Below are 22,793 nucleotides of genomic sequence, written 5' to 3' on the forward strand. Positions count from 1 at the left end.
AAAGTTCATCCATCCACCTTGGCCTCCCAAAGTGCAGGTATTCTTGATCTACAGTGACAGAATATGGAGAAGTATGTCAGTTCAGGTTCTCCAAGAAGCATGTGCCCAGATGGGATTAGACCGCAGAATATTTATTTACTGGGGGAAATCGCTGTGAAGGATAAAAGTGGAGGGAGCAGTAGCAGGGAGTGCCTTCAGACCTTATTCAGGTTGATCACCTGTAAAAGAAGTTTGGGAAGGAGGAAAGGAGATGTAGGTAGGGAGAGCTTTGGTGCAGCTCTGAGAAAGCCTTGGCCAGACCAGAGGAGGGCCCTAGAGCAAAAGTTGCTCAGTAGAGTCCTGTGTTGGGCAGCTCTAGCGAACCAACCATCCTCGGAGGTTGGCAGGGAGAATGGGGGTGGCCTAGCCGCAGCATGACCACTGTAGAGGGTCTGAAGGTGTTGCAGCTGGAAGCTGGTAGCCATTGTCGGCCCCCACGTGCTCCCCATAGCCAAGTTCTCTTAAAGGAGCATCTGAGTGGGCACCTCTTGACCACCATAAGGAGAGGGAAAATGATTAAGAATCCTTGCTCAGCCACTTCACTGGATGCCTACCTCTAGTCTATAGGGTTTACCTTTATAATCTTAGCTCTGATTGCATTATTGCTTTAAAAAATGCAATGGCTCCTACTGCATAGAATCAGGATCCAACTCCATAATAAAGCACCAAGGCTATTCACTACCTGCGCTTCTCTCGACTGTCTCTTTGAGAATAGTTCTCATGCTGAAACCCAGAGAGAAGTGCTAACCAGCAGCATGTGTGCCTTTTACCACATAGCATTCTAAATGAATGTGAACCTGATTGCTCTGTGAGCACTTTCTGTTTTATGACAGCAGAGCTACAGCTGGAGGAAGCAATCTTGTGTCTTTCTGCCCTCATGAAGTCACGCAAAGGCAGCAAACCATCTGGTCTACATTATGGGCACTTACTCATATGCCAGGCACCTGAGTTGAGGAGAGGGCTAGTGGAGGATGATGAGGGAAATAGTCATGTCATGCCAACCCCACCTTCTATCATTCTTCTTTCCAATAGATAACCACTGCTTGCAACTCTTCAAATCACACTTCTTCGCTCACACTTGCATCCCTCGTATGACCCTTATGCATGGTAATGGGAGCTGGATCAAACTCATAATTCTATATTCTTCTGGTAAATTTCATCATTTTTCCCAAGGGTGAAAACAGGCAGTGGCACTGGTAAGTGATCTTTATTTTGAAGGTAATGGTTCCCAGATTGCTTATCTGAGAACATTGATTATTTTGGATTTTGGAAACAAAACCAAAGTTCACCACCCTGAGCCAGTCCAAACTAAAAATGTAACTGGAGAAGGCCCCAATTCCACTTGTAAAATCATTTTATTGGTATAAATATACATATGAATAAAATACTTCCAGCCTGTAATGTAAGTGAATATTTGTGAAATGTCTTATAAAGAGTAGTATTTTGATTTTTACAGGTGTCAAAGTATTCTCTCTTAAAATCACACATTAAAAGCTAATATGCAGACAGAAATTAAAGGCCTTCAAAAACATGAATATTCATAAAACCTCATTCCAATCAACTATATACATTAATCTGGGCACATGGTAAAATCAGCCGCAGGCCTCTCTCACTCTGTTCTTAACTGTGCTCGTTGACGCTATGCAAAGGTCACCGACCAAGCTTTAAATGTACAATTCCACATCAGGAAGGAAGAAGTTCCCCATGGGAGAAGGTAAAAACCATACCCAAGATCTAATATATATAATTTATACAAATTATTAGTGTGCTCTGTTAATATAATTACAATGTGCAATTGCATACATCAAGAATAAATTGCTATATTGAGTCCTGTGTGGATTTGACACAGGTACACTCAGCAGTACTCTGAGGTTTGCTGTGGTGTTACTTGTGTGAGTGTGTGTCCAGTTATTTCATTTATCTCCAAAAACTCATCTTGCAGGGCAATCTGTAGCTGCCTCAGAGAAATTCAAGTAGGGCCCATGGAATAATTGCTGGCTTTCATTAAAGGCATATGAAGGAATGTTTAGAAATCAAATGCGAAGGGTTGGAGGAAGACCAAACAAATGTGATTTGATTACCAAGAAATGGATCTGTTTCTATACAAAAAAAAAAAAAAAGCAGGGGATGGGGGTAGGGGGAGAAATAAAGAAAAAGAAGAGAATAAAGCACCAAGAGAAGAACGCCTGGGAAGAAGAGGTGGTGCCCTTGGTTCCTCTCTGATGGCTACCAAAGCACCCTGCACAGAAAGACTTCTGCGTGGGTGACCTTTACACAAAAATAAACTCTTTTTCTGCTTCTTCTCCAGAGTCACTAGATTTGCTGCCTTGATGGCCATCTTTACTGGAGGACCGTTGCTTTTGTTCTTGATACTCCTGGGCCTGCTGGCCCCAGCTTCTCCTTGAAACTGAAATAAAAAGAAAAGTCGCACAGTTTATTGACAAAATAACACCACTGGCCTGACTGACAATGGGCTGAGATGCAGTAGCCTTGAATGTTTGCGGGAGGAGAGGGGAACAGCATGAACTTTCTCAGAAACAAACTTGCTATTATGTTTAGAGACTCTAGACAGAAACGTAAAACCAACCAACAAAGCAGAAACAAAAAGAGAAAACACACACAAAAACACAGTCTATGACAGGGTGAACCTCTCATAGATGTGGGCAAGAATCTGAGGTGAGGACCCCCCAGGCAAGGATGGCGGGGAAGTGGAGGGAGATGCCAGGAGGGAAGAGGGCTTTGAAGTGGTTCTGCCCCAGGTGACCTCCTCAGTCGTAGCTGCCCCCTCATGCAGCAGAGAGAACAGGGCAGACAGAGCCTTGAGGAGATGCTGGGCTGACAGATGTCCCATTCGATGCCTTCTGCAGATGACTTGGGGTTTGTCATTCCTGATTGTGGGGCAGGATATCAGCAAAGGCCTCAGGAGTCTTTCTCAGACCTTTCTGTGACTCAGAAAACCTCAGTTTCACCCTCTAGGAAATAAATACTGTGAAGTCTAGTGAAAATGCATTAAATATTGTCTATGACACAATCAACCATTTTGGAATCACCCTCCAGGTAAAAGCATTACCATTATTGTTGCCTGCTCTGATTACACATAAATTTGAAGAATCCACTGAGGCTTTATAAAGCAACGGTGGGAGAATCATTACTGGAACGGAGCCTCTGTTATGTGTCAGGCACTCTCTGTTTTATTATCGCTATTCCTCACAATTACCTTCTGTAAGGTAGGTTTTGTAAAACTTGAAACCAGGATTTAAACTAGATCTGTCTCTCCAAAGTCTATGGTCTTTCCAACTACAACATGGCTTCACTGCTGTGATACCTTGGGAAAAGGTTCGGATGCTGTACTCCAGCATAGCTATTAAGGATTATTAAATACTATTCATCTTGTCTATTGTATAGACAGTTCTTGAGCTAAAAATACTAAACCTACACACTTTGTGCCAGCTTGAAGGAAGAGTACAGCTACCTCATCACTTGGAAGTTCAAATGATCTAACCAGGAACACACTGTATAAGTCCTTCAAAAGCTATAGGATTCACTTGATGCTTCTAATCACTTGATTTTTGCATTCTGCTAAAAAAAAAACCCCCAAAAACAAAACTCATCTTGCCAGGAGCTGGCTATTAAAATGTTGAACCCACTGAAGAGTGTTTCAGGAAGTGAAAGCTCATTAAACCTAATAGTCAAAATGCAAACCTAATAGAGTGCTTCTCTTGCCAATACTGGTATTAGAGCCAGATTCTGCTATTTAGACAATAAAAATTTAAATTTTTAGTTAATGACATTAAATTGAAATGACTCAAAACTCTGAAAAGAAAAAAACCTTTCAAATCTGATAATAAAAGTAGGTAATTTCTTTTTTTTTTTTTTGTTTAGAAATGAAATTTTATTGCAACTGCAAGTTACTTTTAAATGGTTCAGTCAAAAAGATGGATAAACAGAGAGGCAGACATATAGATAAAACTAATATGGCAAAATGAAAACTGTTGAGTCTAGATGTATTGGGTACATAGGAGTTTACTGTACTAGTTTTTAAATTTTTTCTATGTATTTAAGAATGCTGGTAAGAAAATTTCAAGGTAAAACAAAGCTAGAAAAAATTGAAACTCTTCTATTCCCAAATTCTATGACTGCACATATCTAAACCATACCACATCTTTGATCCTTCCAAACTATCCCCCATCTGGAATTCTCCATTTGTACAAATGTCACCTTATTGAAAAACTGCGGTTTGAAATGCTGGAGTGATCCTTGATTCCTCTCTTCTTTTGTGGCTTCATATTTACTAGTCCCAAGTCTACTGAGTCTTCCTTTCAAATGTGTTATATGTTTCACTAACTTTGCATTCCCACTGACATCACCCTTAACATACCCCTGGTCTATTTCAGTATCCCACTTCCTAACTTGATTTTCATGTCTACTGTGTCATCATCAATTTTATCATGTCACTTCCCTGCTCACAAGTTTTCAGTGGTTCTTTTTTTTTTTTTTTTTTAATTATACTTTAAGTTGTAGGGTACATGTGCATAATGTGCAGGTTTGTTACATATGTATACTTGTGCCATATTGGTGTGCTGCACCCATCAACTCGTCATTTCTTAAATTATGACTTCTTTTTGTCCAACAGATTCAGGCAAATTCTCAAATCGGGGGAAGAAAGCAACAAACAAATATTATCATTGATTTCTATTATTTTTTCTTTTCTTTTTAGAAATAAGGTCTTGCTCTATCACCCAAACTGAAGTGCAATTTCTATTTTTAAGTTTGTGTTTTTAAGCTTGTATTTTTAAGCTCGTGTTGGGTAAAAAAATTAAATGCACTTGTGTTGGGTAAAAAAATTAAATGCACTTGTCCTTTCAAAGCTGTCAGTAAGCCAGGTTTGGAGAATGAAGGTGCATAAATATCTATAAATATTTTGCTCTTTATCACAAAACCAATTTGATACTAATAGACAAAGAATCCTTTAATTACTAAGAACAAAAGAAAGTAGGGAAGACTTGTATTATCTTCATCCTGAAAACTTTTTACAATAAACCCAAACTTAAACTAGAGTATTTCCTTTGGTATCTTCTAGAAAATATTTTTCATTGTTTTAAAACCAAAATAAGTTCTTCCTCTATATTAAATGACTCAAAAATACACTACAGGTTCAAGGGAAGAAACAAATACAATATACTGCTCTTTTGTCTTCAGAGCAAATATATTTGTTCTAATTCTTAGATTTAAAGGATAATCAAACTTTCCATTCTTCCCAATATTTTTGTTTCCTGGCAATCTTGGGTCTAACTCATGTTCTATGACATGACATAAGAGTACTTTCTAAAAATGGAGAAATTCAAGAAACCAAAAATGTTTATGTCACAGATAAAAAACTGAGATAACCCTATAGACCAGGGTCATTAGAGCAGGCATGATTAAAATTCAAAGAAATCCAACATATAAATCTTCCTGCTAAAAGCAGGTTGTCCTTCAGTCTCCACCTAAATGCTGATTCTTTTGAGTCACTGACACTGGGCTTCCGAATTCTCCAAGACTCAGGGATTGTAGGAGGAAAAATAATATATACTTTCAAGAGGGCTGTCAAAGAATTTCACTATGGTGGTGACTTTATTTAGAAATTCATTCTAACTATATTCACCTCCATTGATTAAACTCTACCAACTGTGAATGTGCATGTGATAATGAGACTAGTACCAGGCTGACATGTTCTTACTATAGTAGGTAAGCACCATTCAAGGACAGGAAAATTAAGGCAGAGCGAGATCAAGGACTTAAAGTTATGCAATTAATGTGATGAGTTTGAAGGTCAAAGCACTTGGTCTTCTAGTCTCCAGCCTTATTAGTCCAGATGCCTAATATGAACAATTTTGTAGGGGGAATGTTCTTTGCCGTTTGCTTTCCAGCCCTTAAGGGAACATCTATTTGATTGCATGTAATTAAGATGTTGACTACAACTATATTGAAGTAGGTTTAGTCAGGCTTCTATTAAAAGATGGTTTCAATAGAATTACATCCTTTTTTAAAACTCCAGAATGTATGCATGTATGTATGTATGCATGCAAGCATTTATTCATTTATAGATACTGAGTCTCACTCTGTTGTCCAGGCTGGAATTCAGTGGCGCAGTCATAGCTCACTGTAGCCTCAAACTCCTGGGCTCAAGTGATCCTCCTGTCTCAGCTTCCAGAGTAGCGCAGACTACAGGTGCACCTTCTCACCACATCCAGCTAACTTTTTATTTTTATTTTTGTATAGACAACTCATTTGTTGCCCAGGCTGGTCTCAAACCTCTGGCCTCAAGTGATCCTCCAGCTTCAGCCTCCCAAAGTGCTGGGATTACAGATGTGAACCACAGTGCCTGGCTAGAATTTATTTTTAAAATATTTATAAGATTTAGACGTTTTACAAATTCAGACAGACCTCCTCTTAGGCAGCTTGAGTTAATGCTTGCTTTTACACAGGGTGAAAAAAATCCAGTTGTTTCACAAACACTTCTTCAATGCAAGTATTTGTTAAGAGTGCTGGAGCATCTCTATGCATGTGTCTATATACATATTTATCACTATTTTAAATACAATTAAAGTTAACTAATAGAAGATACTCAAGTAAATGAACAGGTAATTTATTCAACACAAACACTCCATGTATATACACATCCTGTCTATAGTGGCAATAACTGGTACAGAGAGGCTCGAACATGAAGTCTGTCATTCTTGAAGATGATTTGATATTGCATATATGTGATGATTTTAAAGCTTCTGAAACATGCATATAAATGCAGAGTTAGAGGATCATATGAAAATTTGGTATTTTCTCCATTGTAAGCTCCACTGACATCCATATTTTCCAGGAGAAAAACACTATGATGACCTGAAAATAGTATTCAGTAGTTGGCCCTGATTTTTTATACTTTCTAGCAAGAGCCCAACATGCCAACTGTTAAATTTATCTTTAAGAACTCACTTAGTGGGAGCAGAACTTGAATCTGGTGGAAAAAGTAGAGCAGAGCACTGGCTTACAGACTGCAAGTCACAGCCAAGTATTTATTGGCTGTAGCTTGGATTATGGAAGAGGCAAGTGATATATAAAAGGAATCTTAGAATCAGATGCCCTGTACAAACAGGGGCCATTACAATGCATTCAAAGCCAAAATAAACTATTTTCTTCAAGAAAATAGGATATACTCTTATAAAAATATCACAACGTATAATTAAATGCAGAGAGGAAATAATATGAAATGGAAAAAGATGTGCTTACAAATATTTCTAGTAAAAGAAATTAAGCATTTTGTCTGTCAAATCAATATAATAGGCACACAAAACATAATATTCATGATAGAAATATGCAGCATGCTTTGAGAACAATATTTGAGAATAGCCTCTGTTTGTTTCATGAATACATACTTTAGGAAAATAAGGCTGTTTTAGCGTAAACAAAGCTGCTCTTAAAAGACTTAAAAGAAAGTACATGCAATTATTTAATAGAATTAATCCGCTAAATGTTATTTTTTTAAGCAGGAACTATTCAGAAAGCAGACTGCTACTCAATTCTCAAAGGTGAAGACAGTCAAGTGCTAGGAATCGGCACTAACAAAACAAAATTAAAATATTATGCACAAAATCACTTTAATTGAAGCTCCTGTAAAAATTACTTCTTAATGCCTGTCATTATTTCAAGAAATCAAAGCAGAAAAGTAAATACAAGATGGTCCTATTTAATTCCATCAAAATTTGACCAGCTCCTCACAATGAGAATTTTAAGCTAAAGAGGTTATGAACAAATCTGAGACAGATATAGAATCTCTTCTCCTTGCTTTTCTATAAGGTGGGTTATCTCTGTGTTTATCCTCTTTTTACTCTAACGCAAAGCCTCACTGGATGATCAATAGGCACTGGGTGGCAGGTGGCAGGGGAGCATCTCTTTTTGTTTTGTATGAAGTGTTTTTAGTGGCCTCTTGAAGAAGGAACATTGCATCAATGATGCTTTGTTAATAATCAAGTGATATAAGTCAATGAAAACAATAGTTCAAATGTAAAGCTCCAGAATCCAGAAACATCTATGCAACCTTAGGTGCCCTTAACAAAAGGGGCAAGATAGAGACAGAGATTCTGGCCTAATAAATTCTCAAAAATAACTCGTCAGAAAATAAATGTCTTAGGTGTTCATTTATGTAACTTTTCTAGGACTGAAGATAGAGATTTTCTTGGCAATATGAGGGAAACTTTCTTGTAGAGAGGAGCTACTGTAACTATGTATCTATAAACAAATCCACTACATAGGAATTCTGTAAAAGTAAAGGGTCAACTCAATTGGCTTTCTCTAGGGCAGGAGCTACCCAGCCCAAGCAGAATGTTTTATCCTTATGTGTCCTGCAGACTTTGCTTTATGCTCTGAGAGGTATCTTTAACCCACCCCGCCACCTAGCTAGTACATGCTGGAATCCCAGGCAAGTGAGCACACGTGGCTGAGCCCACGGCACTGGCTGAGAAGGCAGGCTCCAAACATTGTCCCTGGCAGGCAGTTGGTAGATGCTTTTTTGTTTTAAAACCTGTATCAAGGAACGTTCTCAAAGACAACAGTTCCCACTTCAGGTGTCATAACTCATTGGGCTGTTAAGCTGTGAAGTGTATCACAAGAAGTTTATTATCAATAGTAAAGTGTGAAAATTCAAGAATAGTTTATCCTTTTGCTGTAAGAGAATAAGAGAAGGTATCCCTATAATAAGGTCACTCCCATTAACTTGTATTCTGAAATGCTTTCTTGGGAGGCAGTGAAGGGCATGGTGTTACAGCCTGAATGCTGGGCCACACCTAATCCCTGGGAGCCTAAATACGTGCATCTATTAACTCCTGATAGTTTCACAGAAAGAAAAGAGCCTCATTCCAAGAGCGGAAGTCCTTTAAAGAAATCTCACATACCAGAATATGTTACATTCTTTACAGGTACTAAGATTTCCTTTAATGGATTTTTGAAGTCATATTTATAAAAAAATTATTGTATTAACCAGGGAGGAGATGAGTACTTTAGGCACAAAAAAAGACATTTTTTCCTCTGAGTCAGCAATACTTGTTCTTAAATTTCCCATTGGAGGGCAAAGCTGATTTGAAATCTGTCTCCTTTCTGTCGCTTGGGATTGTTCTCACGTGAACAGTACGTTACAGAATTTACTACAGGGCCAAATGAAAGACAGACGTCAGAGATAAACTTCTAGAAAATGGAATAAATTGTTCCTGAAGGTTGACAAGTTAATTGGTACTTTTTCTTTCTTACTAAAGGGTGATAAAATGTCCACTGAAAGATCATGTGCATGACTCAACGTCTGCATTGAGTCAGTGACTTTTTATTGATCCTTTTCTGAAAGAATGTAAGATGTTAGGCCAATATTCTCTAAGGATATAAACTCTTGTCATTCTAAGAATCTCTGATCCAACCACAGTTGAAACCTAACAGGAGAGTAAAGATATAAAGGAAGAGAATAGGAGGTCTAACCCCAATTATAAAAATAAACTTGCATGATCACAAAAATTTGAAAGGACAAGTCACCAAAGTAACTTGATCTTCCTCATAAGAATTTCTAATTTTAGATTTTTAAGTCAATATTTTTTTATCCCAAATAAAAGGACCATCCTGTTGACATTTAGAAAAACCAAAAACCAAAACCAAAACCAAAAACAAAAAAACTCTCTCATATGACTCTCTTGTATGACCCAGTCCCACGACAGAATTTACTCAATTACAGTTTGTTTTTGTTAGTGCCAGTTCATAAGCTTTGGGTCAGTGAGGGATGATAATCGAAGGCTCTAACCATTTGTTGGCTGTGACTTCCTGTGCCCAATTGCATTCACTTCCTCTTCTGCAATGGTGGAGTACAGTTTTGAAGATCTTTTCCCTCTACTGGAAGGCTTGCCACTGTCATGATCTGAATGTCTTTTGTAATAATCTCCTCTTTGCACTACTGAGGAAAAGGGATTTATTTTACCCTTTATATTAGCACATACATCAATGTGTTGACATTAATATTTAAAAATGTAAATATTAAAAATTAAATATCAGCTTACCCACCCCACTTAGGATTCAAGGAACCTACAGTGCTGGTCCTGGGCAGATATACATCATTATCTACAGAATTCAACAGCCAACATTATGGAAATGTCGTGCAAAATGAGGTGAGCTCTGATTCTGCCCCAAAAAAGTATTAACAAAAAGGCCCCAGTATTATCATTTTGATTCCATGATGGATTAATGAAAATCACATTCACTATGGAATAATCCAGAAGAATCATAGCAATTTACCTGCTTCAGAAATTAGTTGGGCACGCTAGTCCAAAGGGAGGCAAAGAACAGGGAAATGAAGTAACCAGCATGAATAACAGATAAGAAAACAGAAATGAGCACAATATGGACAGTTTATAAAGAAAAAGATAGGACTCACAAATGGCTGCCACTTCTGGGCCACCTTAGTGGACAAGCTGATAAAGTCAAAATCTTACTACCTCAGACATTTACAGACTGTTCCCAGACTTCATGTATATTTTCAGTCCAATTTGTATACCAAGTGATAACATCGGGATGATGTCTTTGATTAACTTATTCTGGATCCCAGGTGGGAAAGTGATGGTCTCCACAGCTCAGCCATCCCTACCGTCCGACTGGAAAGAAGGGCGTGGGAGCCATTCCTAAGATTTGCTACTAGGGAAGGGAGACGGATGAGGAAGGGGATCAAACATCCACCCCTAAAGCTCTGAAACATTTAAAGAGCAACACATTCTATCTCTAACTTCCTGGGGAAAGAACACTCGACTTTTTCACAGCAGCTAAAAGCCTGCAGCAGTATCCACTATCTCCCCGACTTTGTTAACTAGAGAGGCTCCATGATATATATTTGCACTTGTTAGGCTGGTGGTTACTCTAGGCCCTGTTTTGATCATTTATAGGCATCTAGAAAACATCGTTTTCCAGAAATGTTAAAAGAATGATTTTTGTATTCAACCTTCTGATCTTTTTTCTACTTTTGTAAATCCTTCAATATTTCAATTGCTTCAGACAAGACAGATGAACATTCCTACTTAGCACTACCATCCCTTCCTCACCTTTCTTTTTCTCTCCAACTGAATTCTTTCGGGCATTTTCAACACTTCCTTAAAAGTAAAGACGTAAAGTTAGCAGTTGCAGAAAGGATGGAAAATTAGGGTAGGAATGGGGGAGGCACTTTGTGGTGAGAACTGGACTGTCAGAAAATACCTGCCGGCTCAAGTCTCTCTGAGCTGGCACCACCAAAGGTCCTTCCTTTTATACCAAGTCTTCCAAAGGCTTCGGTTATAATACTGAACCCTGTATTTATTTATCTCATGTAAAATGACTCTAGATACCAGCTACTTTTCAAAAGCTTTAGTTTCTCTATTTGGCAGAAGTGGTTTAGCAGCTTTGGTCTCAACCCTACCATCTTTTATTTATAGCAAATAGGTGAGTAAAGCTTCTACCCAACAAATAAATCTGTAGGATGGAGATGAGAAAGCAGGCAGTGTTACTGTTTTTATTAGATTTCCAAGCCACAAAGACAGTACTATGCTCAGTAACACTTTCTATTAACTTCAACCCAATACTATTATCAATAAAAGAAAAAAGGCCATTGTAGGAAGAAAACAGTCAGAGAGATCAAAGGATTCTAAAGCATTAAATACATCTAAAATAAAACACAGCAACTCCAAACCACAATGAGAGCCTTCTGGGTGTAGACGACTTGTGTAGCTCTAGAATTTCCTTATAGGTAGGGCTCAGAGATGGCATTTACACTATACATTACATACGACAGAACCCCAAAGTCGATCATACATTTAAAAGAAATGGCATGGGTGCTGAAGCCACAACCATGCCTCACCTCTGATAGTAACTGGTAACAGCTCAATCTGATTTGGGAAGAAAGCATTCTTGTCACAGGATTAGCTTGCTGTGCTTCTACCTCAGCAAATTAGAAGGAGCAAACTGGTGCAAAGTCGCCCTGAGAATGTCCACGTCTGCACCACACTTCTGAGAGTGAGGAACATCTGACCTTGTGACTCAGTGAGCACCGTGAGTGAGCTGCAAGGTGGCTCAGGCCCGGGGGTGCTGCTCCAGAACTACTGCAGTAGTGATTTACCACAAGTAGGAAAAGATTTCGTTGAAAATAATGGGACTCAGAAATCTATATTTAGCCCCAAATATGTCATAAAATCATGTTTAAGGAGCTCCTAACATGCTGGAAGTCAGTTCAGAAGCATCTAGAAATTACTCTTGCAAATAAGTTAGACCTTTGGTTGGGTATCTCAGCTGCTTTTTTCATTTGTCATTAAGATCCAATTACACCAATCATGCTGAATCGTTTCTGAACTAAGAAACTACTCCATTTCCAAAAATTTAACCCAAGGAATGTTGACTTTAACAAACTCTAAGATATTAGTAAAGTCCAAAATGAATTCCTTTATTTTGAAATGTCCCTCCTTGGGGAGAGCTAACCCAGAGAAAAGAAATCCTTACCTTCCTGTGAAAATGTCCTGGGGCTGGGCTGGGGGCTACTCTGGCCATCTCTCTCCTTGTCTGAAGGAACTTTTTTCAGGACAGGTGGAAGAAGGGCAACTTTCGGGCTAGATGGAGAGTCTGGAATGTCATCTGAGGAGACACAAACACGTGACTCAAACCATCCTACAAACTGGATTCCAAGAACATAAAGCCTGGTAAATATATATATATAAATAGGTCATTTTAAAAAAAAGCATCATAGAATTTTTCTGGCCAAAAATTAGTTTTATGTCTTTGCTCAGTTAAGTTACATCCACAAACAAAAGGGAAAACCAATGAATACTCATAAAAAGTTAGCATCTGAAAAGATATGAATCTATCCTGTAGATCAAGAATTTCAATGTGCTGATATTTGAAAATTAGACTGTAAGTAAACCACATGTTCCTTCTGACTTAAACACAAAGCCTGTTTGGTTTTCATAAAATATGTAATACTTACAAGACACTGCCTTTACCTGTTGTCAAACCCAGTACAACAGTCACTATACATATGTGTGTATGTGTATGCATGCATGCATATATGTAGGTCACTAACAAAAATTTGGAATCATGGTCTTTTAGAACCAGAAAAAACTCTGGTCACTGGACAAATGAAGAGCTTAAAAATAAGAAAGATGACAAAATAGCTAGGACTAGAATTCTAGTCTCTTTTCTTCCTTTTTTTTTTTTGAGACGGAGTCTTGCTCTGTTACCAAGGCTGGAGTGCAGTGGTGCGATTCCGGCTCACTGCAACCTCTGCCTCCCGGGTTCAAGTGATTCTCATGCCTCAGCCTCCCAAGTAGCTGGGATTTCATCGTGTTAGCCAGGATGGTCTCGATCTCCTGACTTCATGATCCACCCGCCTTGGACTCCCAAAGTGTTGGGATTACAGGTGTGAGCCACCGCGCCCGGCCAATTCTAGTCTCTTAATTCAAACACCAGGGCTGTTTCACCCTAATTGAAAGGATCTACCACAAGCTTGTCCAACCCATGGCCCACAGGATTGGACAAGGATGCGGCCCAGGTTGGCTTTGAATGCAGCCCAACAAAAACTTGTAAACTTTCTTAAAACATTACAAGATTATTTTGCCTTTTTTTTTTTTTTTAAAGTAATCAGCTATTGTTAGTGTTAGCATATTTCGTGTGTGTCCCAAGACAATTCTTCTTCCAATGTGGCCCAGGGAAGCCAAAAGAGTGGACACCCTGACTACTGGATCTTGCTCCTTCCTTTGCTGTTACCAGCAAGGTGGTTCTTAAGTTGGTGTGTGAGTGTCTGTGCACGTAGAAGACAATCTACAGCAAGGTTCTCTTCAGTCTTACACTTCCAGTTGCCTACTTGCTTAACCAAAATAAGCAGGGATGTGATAAGACATGTGAAGATAACACTATCCACCTTCACAAGCTGTCAGAGCTGTGGCGGAGAGGAAATGAGATGGTGTATTTGAAAATGCCTGCTGAATTCCCAAGCTCTATAAAAACATGGGTTTATTAACATAATTCTTGATACACTAAGTGCTATGAAATAAATGAACACATTTAGTAAATAAACAAAATAAAACTGCTTGCAACAGAATATTGGGAATTCAGCTAGTTTTATATTCAGCATTAGAAACTAGGGAGTGGTCCCCCTTTATCCACATGGGATACAATCCAAGACCTCCAGTGGATGTCTGAAACCATGGATAGTACTGAACCCTACATAAGCTGTGTTTTTTCCTACACATACACCTATAATAAAGTTTAATGTATAAATTACGCACAGTAAGATATTAACACTAAAACCCAATAATAGAATAATTGTAACAATATACTATAATAAAAGTTATCTGAATGTGGTCTCTCTCTCTCTCTCTCTCTCTCTCTCTCTCTCTCTCTCTCAATATCTGCACCATGAATAACTGAAACTGTAAAAAGCAAAACCTTGGATAAGAGGGGCCTACTGTACTCTACAAACTAGTTACTCTACAAACTAGATTCATTTTATAAGAACTGTTTCTTTATTGTAGACTAGAGACACACCTAGCTGATGACAATGCTAGGAGCAAGCCTCCTTTTCAGAACTTATTTGCTTTGCTTTCTATTAAAACATTTTTCCATTTTCTCTGCCTTCATTCTCTCCACTCCTTCTACATGAAGACATTGTGTGCGTACCAATAAATTTTTTGTGTTCCCCATCATAAAGAACTTTGGTTTGGGAAAAAGTTTGAGTAGACTTAGGAAGTACTCAGGGGTTTGTTTCAAGGCTTAGTTCCTTGAGGTAAAGCCAGTATACCCCTTTCTTTGTGCTTCTCTTTGGAGATAGTTTACTGGTTTTTTCAAGGGACCAATGGACTATGAAGACCAGGGAGTGTCATCCAGGCTGGCCACCCGGGAAATGAAAAAAATACATGAGGGAACATGGGAAAGAACCACAAGTGGAAGAAGTTTGGACACACAGGATTCTACCTTTTTGCTCATTCTACCCAAATCATCTGCACATTGACAAATTATTAGGATGACCTGCGCATCTTACTTTACAATATGCATGTCCATGGGGGAGAGGTCAATAGAAACACAGTAACCAAGACAGTTGGTGGAGTCAGAACATCTGGCGGCTACCCAGACACACCAGCTGCGTGACTTGGCAAACTCAGTATCTCTATGCCTCAAATTCCTCATCTGCAAAACGGAGCAGTGATGAGGATATTGAGAGTTCATCATAAAGCACTTACAACAGTGCCAAGGACACAGTTAAGTGCTCAAAGATTAGCCATGATGATGATGTGACTATATTATTTTTATCCCTGTTTGACTAATTTTTGTGGGAGAACAAGGGGAAGAGGTGAAGAATTGATGTAACTTTCGTTATATTACCTATCCTACTTTTGTGTATGTTTGAAAATTCTTACAATGGAAAGTTAAATTTAAAAAAAATTGTGTGTGTGTGTGTGTGTGTGTGTGTGTGTATGTGTGTGTGTGTTTAAGAGATAGGGTCTTGTCACTCAGGCTGGAGTGCAGTGGTGTGGTCACAGTGTGATGACAGCCTAAACTCCTAGGCTCAAATGATCCTCCCACCTCAGCCTCCCAAGTAGCAGGGACTACAGGTGTGCACTACCACACTAGGACTTCTTTTGTGCAGGAGAGAATAAGGTGAAGACCAACCCGTTTCTAATATTTTTAAGTTTCTTCTATCATTAGATTTTCTAAACTAAGAGTCAGCAAACTTTTTTGTAAAGGGCCCAAGAGTAAATATTTTACATTTTGCAGGCCATATGGCCCTGTTGCAAGCACACCATTTGGTGACTGTAGCACAGCCACAGCCCCAGATGACACCAGTACAAATCGTATGGCTGTGTCCAGGAAAACTATTTACAAAAACAGGCCCGTTGTTTGCCAAGTCTTGTTCTAAACCCTTGATAGATCATAGAATATGGCATAAAAACTGAAGAGCTTGTGCTTTCCCCGTTTGTAGCCTTCATCCTTAAACTGCTGCTTTTCAGTGTCTGAACACCCTGGAGACAAGTATCAGAAAGCCAAGCCAAGCACTGCAGATGGGTCAACATGACAAAAGACAGATGTCCCTGTCTTGCCTACCAACCAACCTGTACCCCTGAAAGCAAGGATAGTCTCAGAGTCCCCAACTCTGACACACGGTGGAGCTCAGCATTGAATAAAGGAATCCCTCAGCTCTCATCACTTTCACAGCTTTGCACAGGTTTCTTGTGATCCCCTCCTGCAGAAGCCGCTGTACCTTGCTCACTAGCTGCCCCTGAAACAACCTGCAGCATCTGATCCAGCTGGCTCTGGGAAGCTACCTGGTCACAATGCAACTCCCTAACTGCAAAACTCTTACCAGGCCGTGAGGCGGTTCTTGGTTTCTGTGGGATGACGGGCCGTGCTGCCAGGCTGGGTTTGGGGGACTGCAGGAGGGGCTTCGGGCTTGTAGGTGTGCTGGATGAGCTCCGAGACCTGGAACCTGCTTCCACTTTGGGTTCTGCTTTGGTATTCTTTTCTGGTGTTCCCAAACCAAAGCGGTTCTCTGGAAGACCTGGGTGCAGTTTAGGCACTAAGACGAAAAAGGCCACTTTAAAATTAATCAAAGGTCAAAGAAGCCAGTAACTTGAAACTAGAAGTCTGGTACAAACCGCTATAATCATTTACCATTGTTTCTCATCATGGATGTTTTAAGAATATCTTAAGAATATGCTGTTCTAGCATGTTTTTAAAATCAAAACATGCTGGAGGAAGAGTAATGGTCTTTGTAGAAAAGCAATAAACTTTTTGGTTCTTTTCTGATCACCCCTGACTATTCTAGGGTTGACAAGCTTTTACATTTAATAGTGTACAGTGCTGTAATCACATACAAGGAAAACAGTGGTTCTTCAGGCATTTGAAGTGTTCAGGTCTTTCTCAGATCCGACACAAGGTACAGGTATAACCAAATGGAAGTGCCTTGGTTCTGGACAACAAGCGGTTAGGGCTCTGGCTGCAGGTTCTAAGAGAGGAGGGCGATGCTGATGGCTGCAATCTCATGTTTAGTGAGAACAGCTCCAGAAATGTCATCTCATCCCCCACCTCCATCCATACTGCTGCCTTAATTTAACAAGACAACTGGTAAAAATAAGCCCATAAAATGTGATTTATCATCCAACTCTTACTGCACCAAGATACTGTAGCTATGCATAAGAATCTCAAATAGCAAAATGAGGATTCTATCACACAGTTAACACATTACTCTCCAGTTTTCATCTAAGGTATTTTCTTATTTTATTATACCTAAAAAGTCAGAGGGACAAGTGATATTGGATTTCATGCATATTCAAGCTGCAAGGGAAGCATATTTTCATACCAAATAAGACAGCCACCCATCTTCCATATATCATGCATGGCTTATTCTTAAATACATCAGCCATGATCCTGTATGCTGCCCCCACCCCTAACTTTGCCAAAATGCTCCAAGTTGAGGAGTTTGCAGTGAAAAAAATAGTCAGAATTTCCTCCCTTTGGGAAATCAAAAAGTGCCCTGTCCAGGCACAATGCTACAGTGGGGCAGGACGCACCCCAGGGGAAGGTAGGTAAGGGATGTGGTCTTTCAGGTGGTAGCTGAGAACACACAACAAAGAGATCGGTTCTTGCCTCCCCATTTACATTTTTCTTCTGTCAATCACATGTGACTCCTGCAATCAGAAGGTAAGCATTTTTCCGAAGGGATGATGGCAATTGCCTGACTTACCTGCCCCACCTCCATCCAACCGTTCTACGCTGCTCAAGGCTGGGCTGGAAGAATCCTGGGATACGGCATCATTCCCAAGCTTCTGAAAAATTTAAGCACCATCCCTCAAAAAAGTGCACATTTATTTAATGCAAAAGTGAAAAAACAATGCAGGTAATAAATGACAGCAAAGAAGGGCTCTTTAACTCAGCTGCTGTTACGGTGACTGTGCCTGACTTGCCTCCGTAGGCTCTCCTACTGGGACAAAGCTGTGAGAAACACATTCTATTCTGTGTTTACGGTCAGAGCCGTGGGGTCCAAAGTGTGGCCGGTTTGGTTCCTCGGAAGGCTCCTCACAGGAGAGAAGTGCACAGGGCCAGGGAAAGTCAGTGGGCTCGGTGACCTTTACTGTTTTTCTTGTTGAACATCTATGCAGCTCTGCAGCCCCTGATGCTTTATGTGATGAGGGCCCTTACACACTAGAAATTGACAGAATCTGCTCTAGGTCTGGTTTCCAAAAATCTAGTTTTGGCTGGGTGCAGTGGCTGTAATCTATCTCAGCACTTTGGGAGACTGAGATGGGAGAATTACTTGAGGTCACAAGTTTGAGACCAGCCTAGACAACAAAGTGAGACTCCCCCACCCCCATCTCTGCAAAAAATAGAAAAATTAGCCAGGCATGATGGCATGCATCTGAAGTCCCAGCTACTCAGGAGGCTGAGGCAGGAGGATCACCTGACCAACCCCAGGAGTTTGAAGCTGCAGTGAACTATAATCGTGCCAGTGCACTCCAGCCTGGGTGACAGAGCAAGACCTTATCTATTAAAAATACATATATATATATAATTTTCAAAGCAGCAGCAACCTTTCCAACCTCAATGATAATATAGGTGAAAGGGGTCCTGAAATAGGCAAGGTCTTCCTTGCTTTGAGGCAGAATCACAGGACACAGATCTATTATTTAGGAGGCAAATACAGATGAATAGGACTGAACAAATTTTTTAAAAATCTGCAGGTGGGAGGAATTAGTGATGGCGAAGATGGTGATGATGGGGAAAGTAAAATGCCACTGTCTTGGGGTAGAAGTGGAAAGTTTAGAAAGTCCACACTAGACTGAGGCATTTAGATACCAAAAAAGATATAGAAAGCAAAGTCTGGTGTTTACGTCATAATATCTAAGAATTATATTGACAAAGATGGTCTACATCCACCTCTTATCTAACAGGCAAAAACAAGGTGGACCAGTAGACCAGGAGGCATGATGATTCCCAAGGCAGTCTGACCTTCAGACTACTGGTTCCTGCTCATCTCATGCTCCTGACAAACCTCAAAAGCGCTGCAGCCAGCCAATTCCTAACTTTAAACTGTGTTTGATGACACAGGAAGGATTATTTGAAATGCAGGTGAGAAAAGCCTCACTCCCTGAAATCATCAATCTACTCCAGTCACACACTCCCCAGGAGTGCCGGCTCTATCAGAAGGAAGCACCCAAGGGGCAGGAAGGCTGAGGAATTTCTCAGGAAGATGACAAAAGTTCCACTGTCATGAGTGCAAGGTGCTAAACAGGTGTCCAGGAGGAAATCTGTCTACAAGCACTGCAGCTAAAACAGGCACATTACTTGGCTTCACTATGGAAAAGTGATCTCCTAAAAAGGAGGCCCCATGCCAGCCCTCTGTGCCCAGGACAAGTGCCTGGAGGACTGGGCTGGGGACCATCCATGAAGTCCCCTTCCACATCCTTCCCTTTCAGGTTCCTCCAAGTGCAGGGCAGGCACCTGAAAGTGAGGACCTCCTTAAACTCTGTACCCGGGGCACCTCATTTGCCTGCATCTCTAAAGCAATCCTGGGAGTTGTTTTCTTTTCCCTCCCATATTTTTAAAGTTATTTATAAATCCCAAACTGACTGTGGGGAATAAGGATAAAATAATATAATGCCCACGGCCTTTGTGTGCAGACAGATGTCTTGGAGGCCCCAGAGGAAAATACATGAACTTTAAGTATTCACTGATTGTTTCTTTTGTCAATAAATGAAGTGTCATATCTTCTATATACATATATAGAAAAAGAACTGTAAGTATTATATATATATATATTTATATGTATTTTTATATATATATAAAATGCCAAATATATAAAATGCCAACAATGCAAAGAGAATTACTCAGAGGAGGGTGAGGACATCATATATTTTATCAACAGTATACTGATCATTGATGCTAATTGTTGCTACCCTTATAAAGAATACAGTCATGGTACTTTAGAAAAAAAATGTTCTAAAGCAAATTTTTGAAAAACTGTATTATTTAATGATTTTGACAGAAGACCCATGACTGAATTTTAAATAGCAATAATTTTTAACAATGGTGGTTTACCACACTAGATGGCGCTAAGAGATCATTAATACTGTGTAAACCCTAAACAAATATAAAACCATAAAGATTTTGTCACTTTAAGCTGATTTAGATATCAAATCCAAAGTACATGAATCAAACACTCTAGCACATGTCATCTTTACACCAAAAAGAAACTGTTAATCATGAAAAACATAAACAGCATATTAATGAAAACCGCACATTCATTGTTATAAAGAAATTCACCCCCGTCTCTACTAAAAAAAAAAAATACAAAAAATTAGCCGGGCGCGGTTGTGGGCGCCTGTAGTCCCAGCTACTCGGGAGGCTGAGGCAGGAGAATGGCGTGAACCCGGGAGGCGGAGCTTGCAGTGAGCCGAGATCGCGCCACCGCACTCCAGCCTGGGCGACAGAGCGAGACTCCGTCTCAAAAAAAAAAAAAAAAAAAAAAAAAGAAATTCACAACATGCATTAAAATTTTAACATTTCCTTTGGCATCTGACTCACTAATGACATGGTTGTAGTATTATCCAGAATTCTGACCAGTGAGGGTCACACCATGCCTCCTTTGTTGAGTGAGCAGGATGTAATTATGTGGTCTCTCCCAACTCTAAGGGTTTGTCAGTGAGTTAGGAGGGATCTATAATTAGAGAATTGCTAAATAATGTTGATGTTGGTGGGAGAACTTTGGTGAATAGTTGTAAGATCAGGTGGGAAGTGGAGTTTAATTTTTAAACATTGGTTGTTTAGAAGCCATATAAAAGAGCTCCCTACACCTGCCATTAGTTAATTGTTTACTTTCTGAAAGTCAAGGGCTTACCGGGATGAACTGTTTTATTGTGGTACTTCAAATAAAATAGACAGGTGATATCCTTTCTTTGGAGAACCAGTTGTGTAAAAATAATGGAGCTCAAGATAATGCACAGAAGCCATAACCTGACTTACACATGGGTATGTTCATTTTATCACACGGATACAATCCTTCGTGCAGTGACAGGAGAAAACAGAGGTAAAAAGGAAAGTGAAAAAGACTCCTTAACACTTTAAAAGGAGGTTCGAAGAACAAATAACGTTTTAAGTCAGATTTTGGGGGAACTCAGCAAATTTTAAACTATGAAGTTTTTCTTTGTAGGAACAGATGATATATATCAATGGTCAAATATTCAATTAATTCTAATAGAATACCTTGACTGTTATTTCTTTTGTCTTTTAAATCTGGAATATAGCAAGGCATCCTTAGGTTTGAAAAGAGAATAATTTTTAGGTTTGAAAAGGGAATAAGTTAGAAAATAGTTTCCATTTTTATATATAATCTAGTTTCAGTGTTTTTATTTCCCTCTGGTAGTTCACCTATCTTCAATATTACCTTCAGTCTTCCATTTGGATTCAGTTGACTGTCTTTTCCCCCAGACATGAGCATTTCCCCTGACCCGGGAACATCTCTGACATGCTTCCACGACATGCACAGGAGTCCCCTGGGCAGGTGGGAAAAGACTGGGGTCTTCAAAGCCTACCTTAGAATGCTGGCACTCCACAAGAGTGTGACCCTCAGGCCAAAGTGAAAACATGGCCATTTCTTTAGGGTCTGTACTGCAGGTTCTTTAGCAGTAAGTTATAGTTTTGGATTTCTATTTAACCAACAGGCTATTTTTATTTTCTCACCCAAATAAACCAAGTGAGGGCAAAAACACAAACAAGGACAACCAAGTAAAAAATGAACCCCCACTTATCTCACGAAGACAAGGAGTAGATTGGGGGCTACCAGAGGGCAGGAAGTGTGGGGGCATGGGGGGAGATGAAAAGAGGTGCAAAATGGGTACAAAAACACAGCTGATAAAAGAAACAAGATCTAGTATTGGACAGATCAGTGGGGTAGCTCTAGTCAACAATAATCTATTGTCTATTTCAAAATAGCTAGAAGAGAGTAATTTGAATATTCCCAGGATAAAGGAAAGTTAAATGTTTAAGGTGATGGACATATATAAAAATATCACATGCACCATGAAAATATGTGCATCTATTATATATCAAAAAAATGAATTAATTAAAAAGAGGCCCACCCTTACCTTCTGTGCACACGCAGCTCTCTTCTCTTGCTTGGCTTTCATCTCTGCCAGCAGACCACTGCCCATCACCTGGACCCCATACCTCCGCCCTCCCTGTGGGCTGCTCTTGCTGTCACTCCGTTCCACCTTCCCTATTTCTTCCCCTTGACTCTCTTCAAAGGAGTCAGGTGTTTTTATCTCCTCTATCCGTTCAGAATTGCCATTGTGCTCGGTGGCCTTTGTGTCCTTCCTGGGACAGTCCACAGGTGGACTTTTGACGGGCCCTTTTGGTGAGGAGGGTTCTTCTGTCATCAAGATCGTTGGTGGCCGCTCAGATTTGGACCGGGATTTGATTAAGTTGAGAAAGCCACTACTTTTCCGAGAATCTCGCTTTTTCTTTTCATCTCCTCCTTCATTAAGCTCATGAGACTCTGAGCCTCTTGTTGACCATTTCCTGCATTTCAAACCAAGACACAGATCTGTTGTTTTTACTGTAAATAAGTTCCGGCAAGAATCAGTCAAAATATAAATATGGAGATTGCTACATATACAGTAACCATTCAGAAGCACATTTAAAAGCGGATTTGAGTTACTACCTTTAGGAAACAGAAAGGAATGTGGAATATC

At 39.7% G+C, this 22,793-nt stretch overlaps 1 protein-coding gene across 9 annotated transcripts in view; it reads right to left on the reverse strand.

Annotated features, from left to right (window-relative positions):
* Positions 1-1,375: 1,375 nt before the first annotated feature.
* Positions 1,376-22,793, reverse strand: part of CARMIL1 (capping protein regulator and myosin 1 linker 1) — a 344,161-nt gene continuing 322,743 nt past the window's right edge. For 7 of the 9 annotated variants that reach the window (XM_078000907.1, XM_015135695.3, XM_078000911.1 and 4 more), the window contains 5 exons: positions 22,188-22,620; positions 17,792-17,873; positions 16,412-16,624; positions 12,559-12,690; positions 1,376-2,446 (listed from right to left, as the gene is read on the reverse strand). In XM_078000907.1, the coding sequence (XP_077857033.1) occupies positions 2,310-2,446; positions 12,559-12,690; positions 16,412-16,624; positions 17,792-17,873; positions 22,188-22,620 (997 nt within the window). In that variant the 3' untranslated portion in view covers positions 1,376-2,309. The remainder of the gene's footprint in view (positions 2,447-12,558; positions 12,691-16,411; positions 16,625-17,791; positions 17,874-22,187; positions 22,621-22,793) is intronic. The other 2 variants (XM_078000908.1, XM_078000905.1) reach the window with 1 other exon arrangement.

Source organism: Macaca mulatta, chromosome 4, assembly GCF_049350105.2.
Source record: "Macaca mulatta isolate MMU2019108-1 chromosome 4, T2T-MMU8v2.0, whole genome shotgun sequence".
Taxonomy (NCBI): Eukaryota; Metazoa; Chordata; class Mammalia; order Primates; family Cercopithecidae; genus Macaca; species Macaca mulatta.